This window comes from Myotis yumanensis, unplaced genomic scaffold (genome assembly GCF_028538775.1).
Source record: "Myotis yumanensis isolate MYYU_CA2020_CCGP unplaced genomic scaffold, mMyoYum1.0.hap1 SCAF_14, whole genome shotgun sequence".
NCBI lineage: Eukaryota > Metazoa > Chordata > Mammalia > Chiroptera > Vespertilionidae > Myotis > Myotis yumanensis.
The window spans coordinates 25,663,939-25,679,949 of record NW_027223765.1 but is presented as its reverse complement, the minus strand read 5'-3'; the positions used below and the strand labels follow the sequence as shown (position 1 = coordinate 25,679,949).

General features: G+C 42.7%; 1 protein-coding gene across 2 annotated transcripts in view; it reads right to left on the bottom strand.

Annotated features, from left to right (window-relative positions):
• Positions 1 to 16,011, bottom strand: part of ACP3 (acid phosphatase 3) — a 42,819-nt gene that overhangs the window by 14,789 nt on the left and 12,019 nt on the right. For both annotated transcript variants that reach the window (XM_070433404.1, XM_070433405.1), the window contains exons 3-8: positions 15,089 to 15,175; positions 14,196 to 14,348; positions 9,309 to 9,407; positions 7,571 to 7,663; positions 5,862 to 5,994; positions 1,555 to 1,637 (exon numbers count right to left, since the gene is read on the bottom strand). In XM_070433404.1, coding sequence (XP_070289505.1) covers positions 1,555 to 1,637; positions 5,862 to 5,994; positions 7,571 to 7,663; positions 9,309 to 9,407; positions 14,196 to 14,348; positions 15,089 to 15,175 — 648 coding nt within the window. The remainder of the gene's footprint in view (positions 1 to 1,554; positions 1,638 to 5,861; positions 5,995 to 7,570; positions 7,664 to 9,308; positions 9,408 to 14,195; positions 14,349 to 15,088; positions 15,176 to 16,011) is intronic.

The following is a 16,011-nucleotide window of genomic DNA, read 5'->3' as shown; positions in this document are numbered from 1 at the left end:
TCTCTAAAATCAATAAAATATATATTTTTAAAAAGATAAAAAAATTGTTCAGTGTTTATCCCAGAATGGCTGAGAGGCATAGGGGACTGGTTTTCTCACTGACTAGCTATCTAATTCTATGAAATCTTCAACTTCCATATCTGCCAAGTGGGCATAACATTTGTTTGCCTAAGCTATATTGCAGTGTAGACATATTCAGAAAGGGGTTAGAACTGGCTTACTAGAGAAAGAAATGGATTATAGATATGTGATGTCCCAGAAATCACACAAGTTAGGACTGGAAACCAGATTAAAAGCTAGGGAAACTTGTGCAACTGACTTTCCAGGCCTGCCTCTCTCCAGGGAGCACTACAGAGCACTGTCTCTGGTCTATGCCATCTAGAACCCCTGATGATAAGCAGAGTTCCCTGTATCTTCAATCACCTCTTTCCATCTTTGTGCAGAATGAAAGCGTGGCTTTCTCTAGCCACACCATGTCTGCAAGATCCTCTGTCATGGAGACGGTGGGTGGAAGACTGAGTCAGCATACTATGTCCAGTTTCCCTGCTCGTCCCAGACTCCATGGATGGGCATTTCAGGGCATAGTCCCTGCAAACTCCCCTCCACCTGTGTCTCTTCCCCTGTCTCTCCTGCTCCAAGGAGGAAGTCTTCTCCCAGATCTCTCTCTTTTCTTTCTGTACCCAAATGCAGCTCTCACTTCAAGTTTCAACTCTTTCCCTTTCCCTTTTCTACCTGTCCATTTACCATCTGGAGTTTTCAACTTGGATGCCCCACCCCCTGGAATTTCAAACCCAGTTGTCTAATTGGTACATTCATCTGGCCTAAGACTACTTCTGTTAATGGTTCCATCTTCCTCCCATTTATCGAGGTTTGAAACATTGCCTTTTCCTTCCACATCATTGCCTTCCACCCACATTCCAGTCCATCACCAAGTCCTGCACTCTGCTTCTCCTCTCCTGTTGATGCCCTGGTTTGGAAAAGTAAGTGCTTGTCTTCGAGGCACCAAAGCACTGGCTTGATGGCATTTCTATACTGTTCTGTATGGTGTTTCTGTATATACTCATCTGGTCAGTGTTAGATTGCAAATTCCTCAAATGCCAGAATTATGTATTTAATTTTAAAAGCTTTGAACAGGTGTTTACCACCTACTGGGTAATAAGGAAATGATGATCAAGAGAAGGCCCTGCCCTGGCTGGTGTTATAGATATGTGACGTCCCAGAATCACACAAGTTAGACCTGGACACCAGATTAGAAACTAAGGGAAACCTGTGCAACTGACTTTTCAGTTGGGTGGGGCATGGTCCTGTGTACTGAATGGTTGTCCCTTTGCTTCCTGGTCAGGGCACATGCCTGGATTGTGGGTTTGATCCCCACTTAGGGGGCGTGCAGGAGGCAGCTGGATGTTTCACTCTCACATGGATGTTTCTCTCTCCCTCTCCTTTCCTCTCTCTCTAAAAAGCAATAAAAAACATTTTTTTTTTAAATGAGGGCCCCGCCTTCAAAAGATCACACACCTGAACAAGTGGAGGTTGAGTGGAGACAAAAATACTTACTGCAGAATACATGATAAGTTTTCTGTGGTTCCATGGTTGAGTTGCTGTCTTTATATGATTGAGGATTTCACCGACCAGGACACCTAAAAGAAGATAGAGCAACTGTGGAGCTGGACCAAACATGGGCTTCTATTTTAGTTAGTAAGCTTTCAGTTAATTCATACTTAGTGATTCTCTCTGCCGTGATTCTCAAGACTTAAGAAGAGAGGAAAAGAACTCATTTCGGTTGAGCATCTGCCGTGGGCTAGCTGTGTGATTTACATGTATTATTTCACTGAATTCTGACTTGTGCAATTGACTGTGTAAGTTAGGAGGCTGAGCAATGTGGAAGGTATTTCAGACGGCTTTTTCCCAGACAGTTGTTAGCCAATGCTCCCCTCCAGGGCAGGCCTGAAGTGATCACATGGTGTGTACTTCTCTGTCTTCGCCTCTCTTGCTTCCACTCTCTGGCAGTCAGGCCTGTTGGAGACCATAGGAGAAAGCAGCTCTCTGGTCGTCTGTCCAGTTCATGGACTGATTCCTGCGGATCATTTCTGTAGGTTCCTTGGGTGTCACTATTAGGGGGGCATGCAGCATCTTTAGCTTCATGTGTCTTCATAGCTGAGAGATTCTGCCCTTCATACCTAGTAGTTGTGGCTCCCGCGGTGGTGAAAGGCGATGCACAACTCGGTCTCCATCCTGTTTTCAGACGCTGAAGGCTGAGGGACCCTTGTGGTGCCAGGTGCTGTTTGGGGAGCATGATGCCTCAGGGATTCCGCCATCATCACCTGAAGACCCCTTGTGTCTCTGTTGGTGGTCTCTCTACTCCATTACACATGTGCTCGCTTGTCTTAAGAATGAGCAGTTTTTGCTTTTTTTTTTTTGGAATGAGCAGGACATTGATGTTAATAGACACATACTGAGCAGCTTTAATGGGCCAGATGCTTTGCTAGGTGAATCACACATTTCCTGTCCTCAGAAAGCTCATAAAATAGTCAGAAGATACTTTATTGGTCTGTATACCAATAAAGCACAATAAAGGATAATTATGGGGTGGGGGAAGGTGACCTGCTTTCTGTAGATGCTGGGACTTTTTTGATTAAAAATGGAAGAAGCTGGCCAGGCCAGTGTGGCTGAACATTGACCCAGGGTTGATTCTGGACAGGGCACATGCCCACATTGTGGGCTTGATCCCTAGTGGGGGGCGTGCAAGAGGCAGCCAATCAATGATTCCTTTACCACTGATGTCTCTATTTCTCTCCCTCTCTCCCTTCCTCTCTCTGAAATCAATAAAAACATATTTAAAAAATAAAAAACAAAAACAAAATGGAAGCAGCTGGATACTACATCTCCAACAGGCCTACATCTTTCTGTCCCAGGGAAGGTTGCCTTCAGGGAGCCCTTAAGAACTTTAGTTTGATCTTCATGCCACATCAATACTAAACCCTGAAGCCAAGTTTCTGTGAGTCATGACAGCCATCTTCCATCAACTTGTCCCTTGTTAGCAGGTGCCTTTGCAGCAGGCTTCAGCGCTGATAATGGAATGCTATTAGCTCTTGGCCGGGAGTGATTGTACACCTGGTCTTCGGAGAAACTAGGGGAGCTATCACAAATATCCCCAGGTTCTGGTATCTAGTAATGATGTCTTATAGGAGGGGAAACTGAGACTCAGGGAGGTTCAGAGACCTGTCCAAGATTACACAACTCTGAGCAGACAGGCTGAGCTTCTCTGAACCCAGTATGTCCTACTTCACAACTCTTGCTCTTAGTCATTAGACCATGTTGCAATATAAGCTAGCTGCTGAGTTCCCCATTGCATCATTTATTGAATCTGCATAAACTAGACAAAATGCCATTGGTTGTAAGACATAAACGCCACTTCCCTCACTCTTGGGCCACAGCACGGATTGGCACACTTTTTCTGAAAAGGGCCAGATAGTAGATGTTTTAGGCCTTGTGGGCCATAGGGTCTGTCGCAGCTGTTCACTCTTGGGTGGAAGCACAAAGGCAGCCATAGGCATGACCGGAGAATGAGTGTGGCTGGGTTTCAATAACATTTTATTTACCAAAAAATAGTCAGTGGGCTGGATTTGGACTACAGGGTGTGGTTTGCCAACCCCTGATCTAGAGCACACAGAGATTCCCATCAGTATGAGTATGACCAGCCATATATTTCTAAGCGAACTGTAAGGGTTTTCTTGGTGTGTGTGTGTGTGTGTGTCTAGCAGGTGAGTTGAGGGCGTATATTACCCAACAGTGTCACCCCCGGAAACCAACTGATAGGACAAAAAGTTTTGGCAGAGATCCGAATCTGCTGCTCAACGTCCTGATGTTCCCATGTGACTCTGTCACCCAGACAACACATGTTTTCTCTGCAGGGTGGCGTCCAGTCACTTCATCATTCAACAAGCACGCAGCTGACAAGTCTCCCTTGCCTAGCCAGATCGGAACAATAGGCTGAGCTAGTGTTTTGGCAGGTATCACTCAGGAAACAGTTTCCTGGCTTATCAACAGCACCGGACTTCCTCCAGAAAATGCAGATTCTGATTCAGCTGGTTTGAGGTAGGGCCTGAGGTTTTGCATTGCTAGCCCCATGATAGGTGATGTGGCTGGTCCTTGGACTGCATTTTCAGTGGCAAGGGGCTGAACTCCTGAGCCCATGACTAGGTTGGAAGAAAGAAATCAAGAGTCCTGCCTCCACCATCTAATGGGACTTGGTATTAAGTCATAATGCTGGTACCTGGGGGTACAAGTGTGAGGCCTGGTGCTTATATAGCCAATGAGGTCCAACTTTCACCCTCTGCATCATATCATTATTTAGTGCATAGGATGAAGCTGTTTCCTGGGCTCTGTCCTTTACACACCGTCTGTATTCTACCTGCTAATTTCCTCCAATATACCAGATCCTATCAAAGACTCATCTCTGGATGCTCTCCCTTCCCAAAAGGCTGGATCTTGCTGCCCATACCCTTAGCCTGGAGTAAGAGCTTGTATATTTCTACCATGTCTGCCTCTGTGCCATGCAATCAAGACTTCTGTGACAGTAGGCCTGAAACTTCCTCACATCACTAATGACCACTGTCCTGAGCATTTGCCACAATCTACTTTGTACACCTCATATGGAGTACATGCCTCATTAGCTGCTCTTCTGGTTATAGCTTCCATCACTCTTTTTTGGTAGCTACAATTGACTCCTCTTCTGGCTGGTGATTTGCATTCTTTCTCTAGCTATGCAGTCCCAAGCGAGCTTCCTCCCAGTGTGGTCCAACCACCAGGATGCTTTGCTTCTCTGTATTCTTCTGGGGTTCTGCTGAACTTGTCCTGACCCCATAAAAATAGAGTCTGGCTATGGATGGAGTCCTGCTGTGATTGTACTGTTTTCCTCAAACTGTGTAGAGTATGTGACTTGAACCATCTCCTATGGCGTAGGATTGCTTCATTGTTATGTCAGCCTGACATCATGGACCTTCTCTTGCTCTCCATCCTTAGTTTTAATGTCTATATTAACAACACCTGAACCTGACACACCCTTTGGTGTCTTGGACCTCCTACCTGATGCCCTCAGAGGCCTCAGTGTCTACCTCCATCCTGCCTGGTCCTGGCTTCTTTCTTCCACCCACCTGTCCTGATTATAAGGGCTTGGCATCCTCTTGTCTGGGTTACCTTCATTATGATAAGATGTCTCATGCTACGAAGGGCCATAGCTGAGGAGAAGCATCACTGAGAAATAAACACTTGGTAACACCAATGGAAAAATTTAAGCTGAGTCATAAGCTTGCCAATTGCAATAGGTATTATTCTAAAGGCTGTAATCAGTCTGCAAAATATGTTTGATTAACTTTCGAAATAGCTACCGCCAAGGGTTTCGGGAAAACAGGCCACTTTTGTCATACCCCCCACTTGAAAAATTCATCCTCTAGGCCACTGGACACATTGATTTTCACGGGGCTCAGATACAAAATCCTTGATTCTTTGATCTGAAGAGGATGAAAAGTATCATTTAGCTTTAGCCCAAAGCCTTCATTTTCCAGATGGGAAAACTAAGGCCCAGAGTGGGTAATACTAAGAATTATAATAACGCATAACATTTATCCTCAGCATATTTGTCCTAAGCCTTTTGAATATTTTCATTCATTTTAATCTTTATGACCTATGAAGTGGATATCATTATTATCCTGGTTTTGCATCAGGGAAAACTGGTAGGTACAAGAGTGATCAAGTGATTTTTCCAAAGTCACATGGCTGATTAGTGGTGGAACCAGGACTTAGACCTGTATCATGCAACCACAAATTCAATGTGCTCCTCTCATTTTTTAAAATGTACTTACCCCCCTGCAGTCTAGATTTCTCTTTCTGCTTGTGAATTCCATACAGGGACAGGAGGGACAATTCTGACAATTCTTTCAACTTAGTCATGGTGTCTCCTGTGGCCCAGGAGGGTAATGTGAAATTGTGAACACTCTGCAGCAAAGAAAAAGGGAAGAGAGGTGTATTTTTATTTCTGAGTGCCTTCTTTGTTCTTTCACCCCATAGAACTACTGGGTCCAGCCTTTCATGTCCTGTGTTTCCTTCTAGGAAAACTTTACTCTGTGATAAATAGTGGCATTGATTTTCAGAAGAAAAAGTCACAGAAACTAATCTGCCCCCTCCTACCAAGTCCATAGCTTTGGGCTTAACTCTGGGTCAACGGATAATTCGTATTTTTCAGAGTAAGGGTATGGTAGGGCAAGAATATACCTTATTCTCTTATGAGAGGTTTAGAAATATTTTTATTAACCTGGGGGGAAGACCAAGCCAACAGGGTTAGATGATGTTTCCTTAAAAGCGGAATGAGCGGCCTAAAAGGATGGATGGGAAAGTAAGATATTACTAGAGCCTTCGATAATATACTCTTACTCCCATCAGCTTCCAGTTCACTGCCTCTTGAGGAAAGCCTGCACCTTGCGCACAGAAAGCATTTGGTAAATTGATGAGTGAATATACAGCAGGGCAGGCAGAGATGCTGTGCCAATATTTATTATCTGCCATGAGAGTTAATTAAGCTTGCCTAAATTTCAAAGGCAGGAGAGAGAGAGAGAGAGAGAGACCAAAGAAAAGTGAGAAGTGAGGAAACAAGAGAGAAAGAGGTGAAAAAGAACCACACACCATGACCACATGATCGAATAACTCAGATCAAACTGTAGTAAGGAAGAAAGAAAAAAAATTAAGACCGGAACCAAAATGTGGGCTCTTGTCTCCATTGAAGAGTGTTAATAAATAGACTGAGATAGCTTCCGTGAAACAGGTGCTGATGAAAAAGTAAGAATATTGGGAACGTAGCGTGTGCTTGGGAGGGGGGCAAACGGTGTCACCTGTTATTGCGATGGAACTATGAAAGTGATTGCTGCCCCACAGACACTCATGAGGACCGCAGAATGAGGAGTGGACGTGAGTTTTGTCAGACTTTCCCCCCAGGATTCCGTGAACTGGTTGGGAAACCAGGATTGTAGAGTATTCCTTTTGGCCAGCAGGTGGAGCACGTGAGTGAGAAGCGCCACGTGTCCTTGAAAAACTCAGTAGTTAATTTAGCTTCAAAGGTTATTTTGTATGCATTACATGGCAAGGAAGAGGTCCTTTCCTGATAAACCATTTTCAATAGTGGCTTAAAGTTGGTTTGCTTGTTTTATATCCAGAAATCAGATTCTTTTTTTTTTTTTTATCTTACTGTACAATAACATTGTGTTTTTCATTAAAATCCATGACAGGAGCCCAACATTTCTGAGTGACTGAAAAATAAGCGACAAGGCACAGAAGAAAAGCCATTTTGTTTGCAATTTTCTAAAGGGTGAAAACATAAATAATGGTGAGAAGAAGTCAGGATGTTCAAATTAATATAAAGAAGGCCTGAATTATGTTTCAATATCAGAGAGAGTATAAGTAATACACCTGCAAAAAAAAAAAAAAAAAAAAAGCAAAAGAAAATGTATTCATCTATTTCAAAGTAGGCATAAATCAAAATCAGATTTCAAGTTCATTTTTAATATATTTTTTCTTTTACCTCACAAAATAAAGGGTCGTAGACTTTACTCCAAATTCCGAAAAGGTCCTTGCCACGGTATCCTGACAATTTTGGCAACGTTTCCATAAAATCCTGAAACACATGGAGAGGGGAAGACATTTCTATGCCAGGTTTCATGTCATTGTGGATATTTTGGGCTGGATAACTTCCTGTTGTGGTGGGCTGCCCCACATATTATAGGATGTTTAGTAGTATCCTTGGCCTCTACTGACTAGATTACCCCTGCTGGGAACTGTTATTCTTTACAAAAATGTGTGCCAGTATTACTAGATATAATGCCAACCCAGCCAGAGTGGCTCAGTGGTTGAGCATCGACCCATGAACCAAGAGGTTCAATTACCAGTTAGGGCACATGCCCTGGTTATGGGCTTGATCCCCAGTGGGGGTGTGCAGGAACCAGCTGATCAATGTTTCTATCTCTTTATCCCTCTCCCTTTCTCTCTCTAAAAAATCAATTAAGCCGAAACCGGTTTGGCTCAGTGGATAGAGCGTCGGCCTGCGGACTGAAAGGTCCCAGGTTCAATTCCGGTCAAGGTCATGTACCTGGGTTGCGGGCACATCCCCAATAGGAGATGTGCAGGAGGCAGCTGATTGATGTTTCTCTCTCATCGATGTTTCTAACTCTCTATCTCTCTCCCTTCCTCTCTGTAAAAAATCAATAAAATATATTAAAAAAAATCAATTAAAACATATCTAATTTTTTTTTTTTTTACAAATACTAATTGATCATTTCTCATTACTGCATTCAAAGTTTGAGCAAAGGCTGGCTTACCGCCACAGGCTCCTTGTTTGTCCTGGAAGCAGACTGAAGTGTACTGCCTCAAATTCTTTTTGGAAGTAGGTTACGTATAACTCACATATAAATCAGTGGCCAAGGTGAGAAGGGAAAGCATGCCCCAGGTCAAAGGACCCCAGGACAACACAGCAGAACCAGGACCTGGTGTCTGGCTATAAGTGTGAAATTTGGATGAGATGCAAACATTCTCTATGCGCTATATTATTCTTAGATTGCCACGTTAATGAGACCCACCACTCAGCTATCTGCCTGATGAAACTGGTAGCAATTTCTGGGAAGCATTTTGGAAGATAATTTACCTTTTGCATAGTCTTGAAAAGGGGCATTTCACAAAGTGGAAACATTAAAAACACACACACACACACAAACCTATCCTTTGTATATAGTAGGCCCAGCCCCCTCAGCCTCAAAATAATGCACATCATCTTAGACTTGCATTTATGCTGATCCAGCCACACACTTGCACCTGGTTCCGCTCAGGGACATGGGTATAAGATTCCAAAGGGACTGGCTTCTTTCTGCCAGTGGTCCCAGCACAGCCATGGGGAAGAGGAAGTAATGACTGACCTTCATTAAACGGCCTCACCGATTGCCTACCAGTGGTCGGCAAACTCACTAGTCAACAGAGCCAAATATCAACAGTACAACGATTGAAATTTCTTTTGAGAGCCAAATTTTTTAAACTTAAACTATATAGGTAGGTACATTGTTATTAACTTAATTGGGGTACTCCTAAGGCTTAGGAAGAGCCACACTTAAGGAGTCAAAGAGCCGCATGTAGCTCGCGAGCCACAGTTTGCCGACCACTGGCCTAGACCAGTCACTGCAGGCCCGTTCCACCCACACTTTCAAGAAGCTGCAGCTCCGCCCTTGGACTTGGCCCTCATACTCATGCACACATGAAAAGACACTATTTGTAACCTTGTAAGGCTGCAGCCTCTTCTGGAATTCCTCTGATTTCAAAGTCTCCCTCTCTAGTTCTTGAAAACGAGGGCAGTTCTTGAAAGGCAGGAATAGCAACTGAGGACAAAAGAAAAATCATAAAACCTTTGTTAGTCAGAAGAACTTTGCTAAGGAAGCTGCAGCCATATTTTAAACATTAGGTGCAAAGAGACATTCATAAGAGATTCAAATGTGTTTTGAGCTGAATGGAAATCCTAAAATTGAGGGGGAAGAGGTATGGGACCTGCTGGTCTTAAAAGTAGAATATGCACCCAGAACTGGAAATCATTTTTCTTTTCCTTTCATGAACTTGCCTACAGAGAACTGTGCTATTGGTAAATATTCACACATCCTGGTTTTTCCATGTGAAATAATAACCAATCTCTTGCTTCCCTCCCGACCCCTTTTATTTTCTAGGTGCACATGAGTACAGAGAAATGAATTACAGGTTCTGGAAAGAATCTTGAGAGATCAAGTAAACCACTCATTGACTTAATTCTTGCAAATTTGCAGACTGTTGTTAAAATAAGGGCACATATTAAATCAATAGAAAAATATATTTAAAGACCTATTATGAGGACAAAGTGACCATGCAAAAATAAGTTTAAACCCAACAAGCGGTTGTAGCTTTAACCATACTCTACAGGTTGGTGACTCCCGAGTTTATTTTGTTGCTCTCGTTTTCCCCTTGTGGCTAGTCCTGAATTTCTAGCCCTTGGTAGATATCACTACTTGGATGGTTCTCTTCTTCCCCAAATGTAACATGTACAAAGCTGAGCTCAACTTCTTCATTTTGAACCGTTTCCTCTTTGCCATCTCTCTACTGTTGCCTAAGGCAAGATGATCATCCTGCTTCATGAGCTCATCCCTTTTGCTTGCTGATTTCAACGTATTTCCAGAATAGACCCCTTTTCCTGATCTTCCTTGTCCCTTTCCCGTCCGAGCCACCCAAACCTGTGTTTCAACCACTGAGAGCTTCCTGTTGGATAGGTCGGTGTCCACCCTTCCTACCTTCCCATGCCGTCTCCACAAGCAGCCCCACAAATCCTTTTTGTTTGATTTGTGTAAACACGAATCCTTTTACAGCATCAGTCAGATCATGCCGTCCTGTGCTTTATAATCCTCATTGGCTTTCCATCTTACTTGGAACAAAACCTAAACTCACAGTTGGCCCCTAGTGACTGCTCGGCCCTGCGTCCCACTGCCCTCCTCACTCACTCCTCTCCAGTAACACTGGCCTGCAACGTCCCTTGGACACACAGGCTTGAGGACTCTGCAGACTGTTTCCTGCTTGAGACACTCCCCCACTGACTCCCACCCCGGATTTTCTAACCATCCTGCCCAGCCACCACATTGACTTGTTTTATTTCCCTCAAGGAGCTCATCACCATCTGAAATTATTTTATTTCTTTATTTCTTATCTATTTCCTATAAAATATAGACTCGAGGACAACCAGATCTTGACTATCCTGTTCACGCATGTGTCATCAATGCCTGGAACTGGGCCTGGCATATTAATAGCCACTGAGAAAACACTTTTTTATATAAGTTGCTTCCTGTCATTTCTGAGTCTGTGTATCACTTGTCTTACCTGTCTTTCCTCCCCTAACATCTTTGCCATCTAATTTCAAGCCCTCATTTCCTTATTTCTGAATTGCAACCATGTCAGAGGCTCAAGTATCTTTTCCTTCTAAGTCACTGTCAGACAAATGCCTCAAAGCACTACTCATCATCCATGTATGGTATTGAAGAAGGTATACTTTAAATTTTTTTTAAACTTTAATTTTTCAGTTATAGTTGACATTCTGAAAAAAGTATACTTTTATATCTACTGTTTTATGTCAAATTTCATTGCATGGCTTTCAAATTTTTCCATAGTTAGAAATGACATTATTGAGGGAAAAAGCACAAGACTGTTCATTTAAAGGTATAGGCTTTAATGAATTATTTCACCTTTCTAGACTTGTTTCCTCATCCCACATATTGAAAGAATCAGGCTGAAAATATATAGAACTAGAGACCCAGTGCACGCAATTCGTGCACTGGTAGGGTCCCTAGCATCTGCCAGCTGCCAGCCAGGGCCTCCCTCCCTTCCCCCGACCGGCTCCACCCCCTGGTCGAACTCCCAATCAAGGGGACTATTTGCATACTATGCTTTTATCATATAGGATAATACCTAAACATCTGCCAAACATTTTGCAGTTTACAAAGTCTTTTCCATTTCTTAACTAACTTATTTTTCTCAAATCCCTATGAAGGAGTTAGGGGGCGACTGTTGTTCTCAAAATACAGAAAAGGAAACTGAGGTGCTGGGAGGTTACTCAGGGTCAAGTGTCTGAAGTAATTGGCTCTCAGACCTAGGTTTTTCCCAACTTTAAATCTAGCCTCCCTTTTATAAGACACTGCCATTCAGCCCCACGATTCCTTCTGGCTATTAAGTTTGGATTCTCTGATCTGTACCCAAGACAGCTTCACTCTTTCTAAATATGAACTCGGAACACAGAAGGGCAAGCACTCTGTTTATTGACTCACTGCCTTCCGGCTGCCTTCCTCTCTTTCCTACCCCTCCTCCAAGGTCTGGTTCAAGTTCTCACTCTCTCCACGAAGACCTGAATGACTGACTGACTGCCCTTTGGTAGCTCCACGTACATCTCATTCTCTGACTTCCTTCAGCGTGTACCGCTTGTATTTGAAATCACTGCTCACCATCTTGCATTGTATGCTACACATTTCACACGTGAATCTTTTTCATCAAATGGATCCATAAATTAACGAAGAAACCTGGCATCATATTTCTCTACGGCACTTAGCACAGCTCTGGGGATAACTTTGTATTGCTTGATTTCATTAGATTTCTTAGTTGATATTAGAGGACTGTTTTTATCTGAGAGAGCAGGGAGCTGGAAGCCATAGGTAGGTAATCTTACTTGTTTCTCTCTTCCTCTCCCTCACTCTCCCCGTTTTTCTCTTCCTCTTCTAAAAGGACCTGTATTCTCTTTACCATTTAATTTAATTACTACCTTTCCGGATTAAGGATTTAACAGCTACCTTGGTCTACCTTGGCTAAATTTAGTGTTGCTGTCCACTCTTTAAGCAGCAAAGGCTGTGTTGAAAGTGACTTTTTTTTCTTTTTGGAAGAATATATTCACAAACTCCTAAGAATACTGATAGTCATAATACCTCACTCCTGATTATGTGATGGAAAGAGGCATAAATAAATAATCCTGACTTTTCAGGAAACACTAGAAAAATTGTCTGGAATAGATTTACCTAGAGTGAGGTTGACAGGGTTGGGAAAAATTCTTGTCACCAGATGTAGCAATTGAATCACATTTCCAGGAGCACTGGCAGGGCCAAGAGGATAGCAACCTACCCCAGAGTTGTCTGGGCTACAGTCAGGGTCCAGTGGTCATGCTGAGCTCATAGAGAGATGAGATGGTCATGCTTTTACTGTGACTGCAGAGGGATTAGAAGGATTCCTTGTCCTAAACCCGTGGTCGGCAAACTGCGGCTCTCGATCCACATGCGGCTCTTTGGCCCCTTGAGTGTGGCTCTTCCTAGGCCTTAGGAGTACCCTAATTAAGTTAATAACAATGTACCTACCTATATAGTTTAAGTTTAAAAAATTTGGCTCTCAAAAGAAATTTCAATCGTTGTACTGTTGATATTTGGCTCTGTTGACTAATGAGTTTGCCGACCACTGTCCTAAACTATTTCCTTCATTTAGTCTTAGACTCTACACCTGGGAGATGAGTTAGATTTATTACTATTAAAAAATAGCAATTCCTCTGAAAAGGTTAAAGAATTATTGATCAGTCCTACCCAGTGTAAATAAACTTGAGTTTCTCTCAAAGCAGCTTGCCTTACAGCACTAGTTCTCAGACTTGGCTGTCTCTGGAGTCATCTAGAGAGATTATTTTAAAAACACTGCTGTCTGGCCCTGCTGGTGTGGCTCAGTTGTTTGGAGTGTCATCCCATACACCAGAAAGGTTGTGGGTTTGATCCCTGGTGGGGACCATATGGGAGGCAATTGGTCAATGCTTCTCTATCACATTGATGTTTCTCTCTCACTCTCTCCCTTCCTCTCTCTCTAATATCAATTAAAACATATCCTCAGATGAGGCTTAAAAAATACTGATGCCTGGGTTCCAACCTCAGAGATGCTAGTTTGTTATGGAGAGTCCCCTGGGCATTAGGAGTTTTACGAAATTGTCAGGTGATTCTAATATGTAGCTAAATTTGAGAAGCACTAGTTTCCAGAGAAGAAAATTGTTCTGGAATTGCCTGGTTCCAGCAGTGATGCTTACCAGTAGTGTGGCTTTGGGTCCATTTTGTTTAACTCTCTAAGCACTTATTTCCCTGGCTATCAAAGGAGAACAATAATATTGTCCATTCAAAAGTAAATATAATGACACATAAAAAGTGTTGCGTACCAATCATATATTCAATTCAATTCTTTTTTTCCTACCTAGAAATGGGGGTTTTTCAAGGGGTAAAGAGGTCTTAGGATATTCTGTGATGGAGGAGAACCTGTGTGGGGCACCAAAGAATTAAACACTGGGAGCCGTGTGTGTGTGTGTGTGTGTGTGTGTGTGTGTATGTGTGTGTAGATAGATAGGGACAAATTGCCAAAAGTTGAAAGAGTGGCAAAACAAAATAGATGATAAAGATCCAAAGAGACATTCTGTTCCTACTCCCTCTTGCCTTGGGCTTTCTATGTCCTACATTGTCCTTTGCACTTTTATTTAGGAAAGAATTAAGGCTGCACAGCCCAAGAGTCCAGGCTCTCAAACCCACAAGTATTGAGCAACCTGCCTCCCGCCTTCCAGGCCCAATAGAATCTGCTGGTTTTCCCAGAATACTGACCCGATCTTCCACAAGAGGGACTGTGTGCACTGGGATGGGCTGCCAGGGCAGGTTGGGATTCCAGAGGCTAATACCCTTTGGGGGAAACAGGGCTGCAAGGTTTGTCATGGCACTCATCAACGTCCGGTCAATGTCTGTGCTGCGAACATAAACCTAGAGTGGGAAAATGAAAGCAGAATCCAACTGAGAGGAACTGTGGGTTTTTCCTGTGCAGCTAGTACCTGAGAAAGGACAGGATATCCACACCAAAATATTAGCAAACATTGTGATAGCATCATGATCATAAGATCTGTTATGGAAGAGACAGTATTATGAGCATGCCATGCTATAAAGCAACCTGCTATGCCAATACAGTGGGGCTTTGACTTAGGAGTGTCCTGACTAACAAGTTTTTCGAGATACGAGCCATCTCTCGGCCGATTTTTTGCTTTGAGTTGTGAGCTAAAATTCGGGTTATGAGCCAGTTTCAGATACCCCACCGCTAGTTGGCGCAGCGAACGTCACAGTGAACGCCACAACATCAGCCCAGCATCACGTGTCTCACTCGTTCACTTTAATGATTTGACATACGAGTAATTTGAGTTACGAGCTCCATCACGGAACGAATTAAACTCGTAAGTCAAGGCCCCACTGTAGTTGAATTGACAAAAGAGACCAATTAAGTGGAGGCTACGTGTCTTTACTTGCCAAGCTAAAGTATTTACCAGAGTTGTCCTTAACATTTTAGCTCACTCATATTCATAATGTTTTAGGAATAAAATATTTGTAGAAAGAGGAATACATTTCTAAGCAAGATTATCTGTTGGGAAATAGGCAAAGCACTTTGAGAAATGCAACATTATGTTAAATTCTTTCAGAGGGACAAGGTTCCCACTTCTAGCTCCCCAACTTGCCTGTTGATGTTTATAGGACTCATTCAAGAATTTTCCGTATCTTTTCCTTATATACTCTCCAAGTTCATAATGCTGCTCCATGCCCAACTAGGGGAAAAAAATAAAAGCACAAATTACTGAAATTAAGTTCTGTGACTCTTATCTATGCACCTCATCTCTCCTCATTAAATGGGTGAATAATAGTGTACTTTAATAGTTCTACAACAACACATTTTTAAATGAAAACAAGAAAAAATAAGCTGTATTTTTTAGTCATGACTCCCTGAGAAAACTCTTTACCTTCATTACCACTTAACATAGAGCCTTGTACAGTTAATAATTGGTGATGAATCTGATCTACATAAATGATTCATCCCTGGTGTGGTAGAGCATTCAATGGTCATCTTTGTTGGCAGAACATTCAAAGGGCTGGTTGACCACTTAGGTAGGGGGTTGGTGGAAGAAATTCAACCATTAAGAGGTTGAATTTGATGAATCTGAAGATCACATTCAACCTCTGGGTGCAATGTTTTATTATTTGTACAGTTTATTTATGCGTGGTACATGAAAAACTGGAGCCTGTTACTCAAAGTATGGTCTGTGGATCATCAGTATTAGCATTTCGGAGTATGTTAGAAACCAAATTCCTGGGCCCCACCTAGTTTGAGGATGAGCTCAGGAATCGGTTTTTAACAAGCTCACTAAGACTGTGACGGCCAGTAATCACTGAGAAGCATTACTTTAGCTCAATGATCCCTAAGCCTATCTGTGCATCAGAAGCAAAATGTATCTAGGGGTGCTTGTTGAAATGCAGATTCCTCAGCATTTCCCCCCAAGATTCCTGCTCATTAAATCCTGGGTGTAGTCCTGGAATCTGCCTTTTAACAACTGCCTCGAGTGATTCAGATCCATGTAGTAGAGCACCATGCTTTGAGAAGCACTGC